Source organism: Centruroides vittatus, unplaced genomic scaffold (assembly GCF_030686945.1).
Source record: "Centruroides vittatus isolate TY-2023 unplaced genomic scaffold, ASM3068694v2 contig_900, whole genome shotgun sequence".
NCBI classification, from domain to species: Eukaryota; Metazoa; Arthropoda; class Arachnida; order Scorpiones; family Buthidae; genus Centruroides; species Centruroides vittatus.
Genome location: NW_027122591.1, coordinates 3,087,164 through 3,099,609, shown reverse-complemented (window position 1 = coordinate 3,099,609; position 12,446 = coordinate 3,087,164). Strand labels below are relative to the sequence as shown.

General features: G+C 27.0%; 1 protein-coding gene across 2 annotated transcripts in view; it reads right to left on the bottom strand.

The window, feature by feature from the left end:
- LOC136984024 (neural proliferation differentiation and control protein 1) overlaps positions 1–12,446 on the bottom strand; it is a 50,342-nt gene that overhangs the window by 17,226 nt on the left and 20,670 nt on the right. For both annotated transcript variants that reach the window (XM_067280935.1, XM_067280937.1), the window contains exons 3-4: positions 10,962–11,147; positions 6,222–6,288 (exon numbers count right to left, since the gene is read on the bottom strand). In XM_067280935.1, coding sequence (XP_067137036.1) covers positions 6,222–6,288; positions 10,962–11,147 — 253 coding nt within the window. The remainder of the gene's footprint in view (positions 1–6,221; positions 6,289–10,961; positions 11,148–12,446) is intronic.

The window sequence follows — 12,446 nt, the reverse complement described above, 5'->3', positions numbered from 1 at the left end:
AGTTCTTACGTGAAGATGACATTTAATCCAACATAATAATTATTAATATTTAAGTATATAATATTATTATTAAAAATATAAACACAAAACAGTTTGTGTTCTATATTATGTATGATTTCATTGAATATATCGGACTGCTACAAATGAAGTGGTGGATCTTATCTCCATTGTTACTTTTCAATCTAATGTTTTAACATGAGATTTAAATGTTAACTATTGTTGAATTTGCATCACTGAAACAGTAAGGAGCAGAAAAAAAATAAAAATTATTAGCAATAAGTAAATATACTGTACTCAGTAGAAATACGTAGATAAAAATCAAAATTAGATTAGAAAAGATTCAAGATATTATATATTTGACACCTGTGATAAAATAAATAAATAAGAGTAGAACCTGATTTCATAAATTAAATATTTAAATAATGACAGGAAATATGACTCATTATTTATATTCTGGAATGAAATAATTAAAAAATACCTATTGTTAACAGGTTATTTAAATTTCAGATACTATAATTCTTTTCTTTTTTTTTTTATCAAACTGACTATTAATAACAGTTTATTAATGCAATTTTTCTTTTCTTGCCTCAGTAAATATTGTGAAACATCATCCATACATCTATATAACATTCATGTAACATTCAAACCATGTAATGGTAAGATCTCTGTGAATAAATAGCTGATTCAAAGAGCTCTTAACCATCCACTTTTTACACAGAGTCTGGTTTTCATTGATGCTGTCTGTATGTCTGCTGTGTTTGGAATCATCGCTGAAAAAAGTGGACAATTGCTATTTATCAATTTTTTCCTTTTATGTATTACCGTATTTTACGGACTAAAAGACGCACTTTTTTCTTCGAAAAATTGCCTCCAAAATTCAGGAGCGTCTTATAGTCCGTAGCCTCCTATAGGTATTTTTTTAAAAATTGCTTAAAAATTAAGGTGCGTCTTATAGTCCGTAAAATACGGTATTTTAAATAATAAATTTTTTCAGTCGATTACCAAGCAATTTTTCTCCAGAATTTGTGTTCAAATACCAAAGTGTTTGAGTTGGCAACAGTCTGAGTACCAAGATACTGCTGTATTTCGTTCTTCATTTTTACAAATGATTACTTACTTATGACTTAAAAAAAGTTTAATAACACTTACCTAAAAATGTTTAAATAAACTTTACTAAATACAAAGATTAATCTATAAAACCAAAACATGGTGATGATCTTAAATGTTAATGTCTGAAAGTAATGTCAACAATACCTGTTTAATAAGAAAGGTAGGACAAGAAAGTGCAATTTTTTTCTATCAGTTTTCGTTAAATTAAACCTGACAAAAAGCACAAAACAAATTAAAAATTTCAGTATTGTAAGATCTATGGGCAAATTTGATTTGAAACGGCACACATGTTTACTTGAATATAAAAAAATACTGAATAATGGAGTTTTCACTTAAAAATTGTGAAATTTTGTATGGATGATTTTCCAACCGTGTTAGAGCAAAATCATGTTGTACAGGGGATGCTTGTATTTAAACAAACATCACAAAACCCAATAAATTTGTAAAGCCAAACAACCACCAGACTACATCAGGTATGTACTGTGCATACCTGTAATCATTACAGTAAACTATGAAATTAATTATAACCATTCCAACAATATTAATCTAACTTTCAGAGGCAGGTTAATCACTAAATTCTTTTATCTATTGATGATGAAAAAGCTTTTATTCTGCTTTGTATATAAACGGATACTGCTGTTATTTGCTTTGCAACTGTCAATTTGTACATATTCATTGTTAACGCTTTACATTGCGATCGGGATAAGCTCTCCCGACTACCATATAATGTAAACTGTATCCTGCTTCCAACCATTAATTTCCATGTGTTTATTGAATACTGGTATTAATCAGAAAAGCTTTATGAACAGGATAAGTCCTCCTGTATACTGATATACACTTTATCTCATTGTATTCGCACTTACTAATTGTATTCGTTAAGAGTTAAGACTGCAAAACCGATATGTGGACGGGGAAGTGCCCCGTAGCATGATCGGCAACACTGTACATAATGTTCTCATTTGTCCCGTGGGGGCCCCGGTAGCTTCTTTTCACACTTTCCTATCTCCCTGTGTTTCCTCTTCTACCTAACTTCTTAGTTTCCTAATTTCTTTTTTCCGTTTCCTACAGGGTTAAGTCTGTGTTATAACGGATAGCCCTTCTTATCTTTAACATCAAATCAAATCAAATGTATAACGCACTACTGTATTTTATTAATTGTAGTTTTGTGGTTTTTTTCCAACTTCGCTTTAGTCATCATATCGGATAACGCAATGTAAAGCGTTAACAATGAATATTTCCACTTCTCCTTGGGGTGTCAACTTATGCGGAGTCGACTGTATTTCTACATTATTTATCATTTGAAAGATATATATTTACAATTAACTTATTTTTTTATCATGTCATAATTTCTATTTAAGTTTATCTAGTAAAATTGTTCTTTTCTTGAATTAGAAATTTATTTTCACCACCACTTATCAGAAATTATATTAATGTTAAAAAATAATAGAGGAAAGCAAGAAAAGAAACAACTGCTTTTGTTATGTAAATACAAAAAATAGTTGAATCTGAATTAGTGCAGAGTTTCTATTTACTTTTTACTATAATTTTATCTTTAACATCTAAATCTATAATGTTTTCATCTTCCAGATTTATACTGTATTTTTGCAGAATGACCAGCAAATGTCTATCCCATCCCAGCCATGAAATCAGATGTTTCTGTATGGTAAAAACTGGAATGTCAGCTTATCTCGGGGAATGCAAGCATGTCATTTTAAGTGAGGCTATACGTTCCTCTCTAGAAGGCACATTAAAAAAAAACGAACAAGTTACATCATATAAAAACAAACTAGTTTTTATTCTAAAACCGTAAAACTGTTGGCATTACATCAAAAACTATGATTATATGTTTAATTTCTTTATTTTGTCTTCTTTCTAACAACATAAAATACTCTCGGAATTCTGAAAGTGCTTTTTTTTGTGTGTATTTTATTATTATTTCATTCGAAAATGCAAAAACAAACATTAAATTTAGGAAATTTCCAGTAAATTATGTCAGCTTCACCTATAAACATCATCTTTGTGTGAAATTTGAGCAAAAGATGTTATTTTTATTTTTAAGGGTAGCCCACACTGACTGATTACTACTAATGTCAATAAGTCATTAACTATTTTATTGGCTTTTAAACAAAAACTCTTCCTGATTTTAAGTCAGTCAAATTACAATGGTATTATTTTATTGTACTCAGAAGAATATTTTCTTTGACATTTAATAAACAACTAGTTTCATTAGACCTGATTAATTTTATATTTTAGTTGCAGTTTAACCAGCTTGCCAGTAATTTCTGGCATACTGGTCCCCCTGTTTACAGGATGGTTATAATTAAAGTTGCCCTACTCAGACCTGTCTAGAGTCCGTTCTCTTGAATGTATTTTGACGAAACTTGATATATATGTTCCACAGACCATGGGAAAAAGAAAAATGCAAAAAAAATTTAGCTAGAATTTTTACCACTAGGTGAAAAAATGGGGCATGAAGAACAAGAAAAACAAAACGAAAACACGCAAAAGATATCAAGTTTCGTCGAAATACGTTCAAGAGAACGAGCTCTAGACAGGTCTGAGTAGGGCAAGTTTAATTATAACCACTCTGTATATGGTACACCAGTCATTTCACAAAAATACAATAGACATTAGCAACATTTGTAATCTCCGAAGTAGTACAGTTAATCTAAAAAACCTTAGAATTTTTTTATATAACTCCTAATAAAGTATTTTTTTATAGTTAAAAATTTTTTGTTAGAATTTTCTTGTATTAAACAGTAGCAAATATCGGTTAATCTTATTATTTGTCATCATCTGTTTAGTAAAAACAGAAGCAGTTTCATTGTAATATGATTTTACAGTCTTACAAAACATAATGTATTACATTTCTTGATACATATTTCACATGTATTTTGTAATATTTTAGTGAATTTCCTTAAAAATGATATGGCCAGTACTTTCCAAGACCCTGGTTGCAAAGTGAAAGGTGAAAGGTTACCTTCCACTTTGCAACCAGAGTCATGGAGAGCAATGGCAGGCCTTGCAGCTACAGCCTACCAGGTCCCTCTATGCATCTCATGACATGATGCTCTCAGTTTATTTGATTCCTTTTTTCTCCCTTTATATATTTGAAATTACAAAAATTGATCTTTTAGACATCATGATTAAAATTTTATTACACAGATTCCAGCTTGATCCTTATACAATTTATTTAGGTGTGAGTTCCAGGGCTACAGCCCTGATTTCCTCTTCATCTTGTTGGCCTTGTTTGTGATTAATCAATGTTTATTTCTATATAATTTCTAAGAAGATAAGTATAGTCATAACTAAATAAAATTTGTATAACAATATTAGTAAATAATAATATGTCAGTATTAATGATAAAATAAAATAAATTTAATAGCAAATCAGCTTTGAGTATACATAATGAATTTATTCCTGTTTGATATTTGTTGTGTTTTGAAAATGTGACACTTGTTACAATATAATTTTAAATGAAAACATTTTAATTTTAAATGTTATGATGTATAAGAGCCTAAATATAAACTAAATACATAATAATATAGTGCAGAGGGCACCACAGTGTGACCTCTGACGTACACATTTTTGGACAGAGACAAGGAGAGCGACTTTTTCCTTTTGTGAAGTGATCATCTATAGCAACATCCTCTCTGTCCAACATCTCGCCAGGTCCTCTATATATATCATACAGTTGGTTAAAAATAAAAGTTAAATTATTGTCTGAACTATTGTCCTACTCCAACTTTACTGTCGAGACAAAGTAACACAGACACACAGTCAGGGTCGACTCCAAGTAGCTCAACAAGGTAGGACAAATTTACATTATCCCATTTTGCACCAACACATGTGACATTATAGGCATCTTGACACCACAAACTGATCACATCCATCTCATCAGTTTGTAGTGTCAAGGTGTCTATAATGTCATACATGTTGACGCGAAATGGGATAATGTAAATTCATCCTACCTTGTTGAGCTACTTTGCATAAACCCTGACCACTTGTCTGTGTTTCTTTGTCCTAATGGTAAGGATGGAGTAAGACAACAGTCCAGATAATAATTTAACTTTTATTTTTAACCAATCGTGCAATATCTACAGAGGAAATGGCGAGATGCTGGACGGAGACGATGTTGCTATAGACTAGACCTGGCCAACCCAAATTGTTTCGCGTGCCACTTTTATCACGCGTAACATTATGGTGGGCCACAATTTAGGCAAACATGCTTTTAAAAAAGTAAAATAAATACAAAATGAATAAGATTTTATTGTTATACCAAGAGTTTGTACTTGTACTTGCGCATTATAACAATGACACATGCAAATTTTCATTTATTTAATTGTTTTGGTATACACATAACGGGAAACAAAAGTTTTATAGATATATAAAGGACCACACAATTTAACGTGACGGGCCATGGGTTGGCCAGGCCTGCTATAGACAATCACCTCACAAAAGGAAAAAGTGGCTCTCCTCGTCTGTCCAAAAATATATTGGTCAGAGGTCACACTGTGCCACTCTCCGCACTACAATAAGAATAAATTTCGAAAATGTTTGATTAGACAAATTTTAAAAGTCAGAAATCACAACATTGTAGCTATTATATTTAACTTGTTTTGTTCCTTGTTTTAAGTTTATATTTTTCAAATCAGAAATAATATTCTCAAAAATTTTTTAAATTAACAATCATATGAGAAAACACCCTCTTAAATTAACTCACATTATCTTTCAAATAAATATCAGGCATGCTGCAAAACTTATATTAAAGATATAAAAATATTTTCTGCCTTATTTAAAATTCAAATTACTCCATCATATTCTATATTAATATAGTTTCTTAATTAATAAATAATGTTCAACACACACTTCCAAATTTGAAAGGGATTGTTTTCAACCGTATTAGACTTTTAAAAAATACATCAAACTTTGCTTTACAGATTCAAAAATAAATAAATCATAAAAAAATTAGTAATATATCAGTATTATATTTAGGGTTATAAAGAATTTGGACAGACTAAATTTCATTAATAAATATATAAAATATCAATAAATTTTTAAAAATAAATATTATATAAAATATAAAATAACAGAATAATGAAAAAACTAACTTATAAAAACAATATCCTGCTGCAACAACTCCAAAGATAGCAACTGCACTACACCCAGCAACAATAGCTATAAAAAAAAATTATTAAATTAAATATTTTATACTTATCCATGATCGCATTTTTTAAATTTATATATAAAATCTAAATACAAAATTTTAAAAATTGGCAAAAATATATATACATGTATTTTTTTTTTTTAATTTTTAAAATTTATATCATGATAAATACAATGCTAGAATTATAATGAATGCTTGAACAAAATTTTTATAAAATATCTGTATATTTTTTAGTTAGGACTGATAATGTGACGTAAGACCTGTCTTCCAATAGAGTACTAATGGTAGATGGTCAAGAATCACTTGGCTTTTTAAAATTAAATTAAAAATAAATGTATTTTTGTTTAAAAAATGTTGTTCTTATAACTTATAATTAACTTCTCTTGAAGAAGAATATTAGGGTCAAAATTATTAGAGAAATCAGTATTTATTTTAATACTGAATGTTAGATGAATATAAAATATATGCATACAATGACTATAAATTATAATATATTATATAAGATTTTTCAAATATATACAGATGCTTTTACTTGCTACTTCTAGAACAAATGTTTAATACACATTAGATGTTTTCTTCCATTCATCTAACATTTGTTAAACATCAGTGTTGGAAATAGCAAGTAAAAGCATCTGTGTATATTTGCAACATTAAATTATAATATAATAATTATTTTTGAAAAACATTATATAATATGAGATTATAATTTATTGTGTTGTGTTAAAATCATCTGTATGTGTTTGTTGAACTGTTCTGGCTTTTAGGGATTATCTTCATTTCACGCTGTTATTCTTTATTCAACAAAATTACAGGCAATGTCTTTTAACAATAAAGGCCTTATAACGAATGTATAACAAACCCTACTAAAATACGGCAATCATAAAAAATAACATACTAATGGCAAGATACATTATATTCAATGAAAGTATACAATTTTTTTGCAATGAGTTTTAAAGCTAATAAAGTCTAGGTACAGTTTATCTTCTACTGCTTAGCTGCTTTACGATAATAGAAAAAAAAAAAGATTTTATTGTAGCATTAAGAAATAGAAATACACAAAAACTGGCATGCATTAATGGAAAGTATACGAATGTTAGAATAATGGGAAGTAAACTGTCAAAGTAGTTGTAAGTAAAAATATGGTTGAAATAGATGATGAGCTTTAAAAAATTACGTAAGCTTAAACGGAGTTTGAGCAACTTGGGGAGAGTTAGTGGATGGTAAGTGTGATAGTTTATTAAGAAGAATGAAAATCTTACCAATTTCATTGCTGAGTTTAATTAAAAGGGAGTTTTAATTAAACTCAACAATGAGAATTAAATTATTTATAAAAAAGGATTCTAAGAGATAAAAGAAAACATTCAAAGAGCATAAAGATATTAATGTGCTTGGGGTGGGGAGAATAAACCACTATGTCTATGCAATAAAATCGATTAATTTTAGTAGCAAGAATGGACTCTTGATATTCATATAACCCATTCATGATTTATTGAGGAATATATCACTTAATTTCCATATAAATATTATTTCACAAACACTGAATATTAGAAAACTCAGTGTTTGTACATAATAATTTCAGTGATTATCGTATCATAACTAGGATAAAATTCATTGTTTTCAATACTTGCAAATTGAGCCGAGTAAGATTTATGCTTAAATATTGGGTTTATCGTGTAAAAAAAAATGAGCTTCATTCACTCAGCTCAGTTACTAAAAAACTACCGGTACTTTCAAGATTTCTTAACTTTATATATATATACAGTCAAACCTGTTTTTATGCGGGGGATAGGGACCGCATTAAAAAAAAACGCATTAAAAAAAATCTCACGAAACTTCACGAATGGCTGTAAATAATAGTTTTCGCGACACAATTAAAAAATATTTTTTTTTATGCGGTCAACAGGGACCGCATAAAAAAAGTCTCACACAGAAAATAACTCAAAACCGTACGAAATAGAATTTATTGACAACAGATGTCAGCACTTGACTGCATCGTCTAGTCTATCGTCTGTTTTACATATTTTTGTCCAGGTGGTGTTTTGTTGACTTAAAAAGTAAATTATTTCATTTTTCGCATATTCATGCAATAATATTACTATAATAAGTGCATTTATGCTATAATAAGTTTATTTAGCTATAATAAGTCAACGTAAGACATGACAAATCGCACGAGACTAGTCGCCAACTATACCGCACAAATTAAAAATTCGCATTAAAAAAATCGCACAAATAAAAATCGCACATAAAAAGAGTGCATAAAAACAGGTTTGACTGTATATATATATAGTTAAATTTAATAATTAATATTACACTATTTACTACAGATATATAAAATTATAAGGAAAAATATAAAATCGGCTGTGTCAAGCTAAGCATTACGTAAAAAACATAAAAAAAATGAAAGTTAAATTTTGAATGTTATGATTCACAAACTCATTTCAAAATTATGGTATTAAATCTGTTTATGCACATTAAAAAGTTTTATGTTCTTTATATTTATAAAAAGTATGAAAGGTAATAATTTAGTTTTTAATTTTTTTTAAAAATATTATGCAACTTTTTCAAGTTTTAAATAAATTTAAACTTATATATCTAAAATAAATTTAATATTTGGATCTTTACATAATTCAACAGTATAATCATAAATACAAATACCATATAAAATTAGGTATACATGGTAATTATTATATCAGATATCATATATATATGTATGAAATTAATTATAATTTTAAACGAAGGATCTTAAAAAAGTTTTATTCAATAGAAAAATAAGGAACAATTTTTCAATTCAAAGTTCAATGAATTCTTAATTATTTAAACAGGAATTTTGAAAATAATTAAAATAATATTTACTTTTACACAAAATAAATGTGTAAACAACTTTATTAAAACAAAAAGTAAAAATAATAATCTGTTGACTGTTTTTGGGTTTATATCTTCAAAGAGATCATTTCTAACCTATTTTCAGCAATCAAGTCAGCTATTTATCTGTTTTTATCAACCAATTAACTTATTTGGGTGGTTTTCAATTAAATTTGCTTCTGCTAAATAGAAATTAATGCACAAATAAAAGGGAATGTTGTTTATACGTGTTATAAGAAACATTCTCTCATTTGATAGATCGATTGAAAGTTGAAAAAACTCTCAATATAAACGATTTAAATTATAATTGTATATATAAACAAAAGAATTTTTAAACTATAACATATGATAAAGTATTATTATTAGCATCAAAGTAAGGTATTTTTCTCGTCATTAAATTTATTGATCTGCGCATCAAAGATTTAATTATAAATTTGTAGTTGAGACTAATAATTTTTGTGTTATAAACAAAATGCACATCAGAAAAATTTAAATTATTCAATTTTAATATAATATTAATGATGTGTATATGTACAAGATAATCTACATTTAAAAATAAATACTGTATTTAATTTTCTATAAAATTTAGTATTTCGAAACTATAATACTAACTTATTAAAACAAACTGACAAAGCCATGTTATAAATTAAACAGCCAAATATTGCCTGTTTTTTTTAATTTTTACTACAAATATCATTAAAACTGATATCATCATCATTTTAAAATCAATGTATTATAATGGAAAAATATTTTTTTATAACGAATTATTTCAAATATAACTTGTATTCTAACAGAAAAAGAATTTATCATTCTTCTTTCAGATAAATATCTTTTTATAGAAACTATCTTAAAAAATGTTTCAGGGAAACATTATATTAAAAAGCAAACTATTTTTAAAAAAAAGTAAAATTTTGTTATACTTCGAAACCAAAGAAACTCAAGCTTATTCTGTTGCTTCTTTGACTTATTATTAAGTAAGTGTTTAAACAGATACTTGCAAACGGGAAAATTACAATAATAATCTAGTTTTGCAGCATCCGTATAACATAATACTAATTACGTAGCAACATTCTAACAAATTGTATCGACGATGTCACAAAAATTGTATATCGAAATAGATTTTTGGTCTTGAAGTACAAATTCAACAAGTTATTCCATGTCAAAATTATTGTAAGTGTTAATTAAGGTTTTGACTTTTTCATTAGCAAAAAATTAGAGAGGGAGAATTCTGTAAACTATTTTCTATCTGTAATATCGCAGCCCAATCGTGGAATTTTACTTTGCAATTCTTTTAAAAAATAAATTGTTAAAATTTTAATTAAATACTATCAGACTGATCTTAATAACTTTTAATCCAGAATTAAAAGTAAAAAATTAACTTCAGATTTAAATATCCAATTAAAAAATCGATTTAAAAAATAATTATTTTACCAAAGTTTTAGCCAATTTTCTTGTAATTACTTTTAAAAATATATAAGATCAGATAGCAATATCTTATGTCAATTTGAACAAAACAACTTTTTTTATATGGTATCTTTGTGAACAATGTTTTTGGTTCTTTTAAAGCCATTATTAGTGAATAACTTAACTAAAGCCATTATTAGTGAATAACTTAACTAAATATAGTGTTAAACTATTCACAAATGTGTTTACATGAATTGTTCTCTATTTTTATGTAAAATACGAATATTTTTTAATAATTCTTGTTAAAAAAAGTTACCTAATACATTAAAGTTTAACTTGAAAAATTCAAAACCATTTAATAATATTTTTGTTTAAATACAAAAACAATACATAATACTTATATTTTTCTTTTACTTACCAACAAAATATACATCACTGAATCCTTTACTTTCATCTTTTTTTTCAGTATTAGGAAGCTGTTTGTGATGGTAAGCTACTGGAGAATTATTTGCAGAATTAGTCACCGAAAATTCTGCTTGTTGAACTGGTGTGGGAGACTTCTTTTCTTCCTTGATTATATCTGAATTTGATACTGAATGAGTCTCTGAAAAAAGTAATCAATTATTTTAAAAACACACTTAAGTAAGTACTGTATATTTTGAAAAATAGCTAATCATATAGGTTAATGTTACCTTAGGTGCCGAGATGGCGGCTCGTCTTCGATTCCAGCAAGGAAACAGTGGGACGCACGTTCTAACCTAACCTAACCTATTCTAATAAATTATCATAATTATTAGCAACCAAATTATTAAAATAGGTTAGGTTAGGTTAGAACGTTCGTCCCACTGTTTCCTTGCTGGAATCGGAGACGAGCCGCCATCTTGACACCTAAGGTAACATTAACCATAATGGAATATTCTGATTAAAATATTTAACACAGAATTCTGATAATATTTAAGTTAAGCATGATTTTAATATTATCTATGTATAAATTTAATAATGATCTAATTTAATTTGTTTTTTGGACAAAGCATCTACTACATAAAGTGAAATGTAGATAATTTGTGTAACAATGTTTTTCTTTATTGATTTTTCTTAATGTTTTCAGTAAATATGATTTCTTTGGAGAATATAAAATCTATTCAAAATTAATAAGTTTAATGATCAAAATATCAAAAATTTAAAATAAGTTATGTTCTAAATGTTCGATATTTAAAAAATTCAATTTTTCCCTTAAATACAGAAAGAAAGCAGCCGGTATAAAAAAAAAGTATTAATTTTTTCCTCACTTATATGCTGAAACATAAATCAACATCTATTTAAAACATCTGCAATTATTCATATGCAGCAGATTCTTTATTTTTAATTTTTTTTAATTACAGTATTTAATAGTTTTAGCAATTTCCAAGTCTTTTAAAAAAAGAAATAGCAAAAATAAGCTTTAATAAGACCAATAAAAAACTAATTTGTTATGACGAGTATTGCACAATGATTAAAAAATTTAATCATTACTTAATTAATTTGTATAAAACAATCAAATTAACTAAATACCGTATTTTACGGACTATAAGACGCTGCGAACTATAAGACGCACCTGAATTTTGGAGGCAATTTTTCGAAGAAAAAAGTGCGTCTTATAGTCCGTAAAATATGGAATATTATAAATTTAAAAATTTTAATCATCATTTAACGTAATAATAAACATTGACAAATTCAATATCGATCAATATATAAAAAATTACGTATTTAACGTAATTTGTATTTTATTTTGTTCAAATGAAAGTTATGAAGTGTTGCTACGTTTTCGATTTTTACTTATAATAAAAATATTTTTAAATTTAAATGTTTTTGAATCTAATATTTTCTTTCATATATAAAATAATTATATATTTTTTCATATACT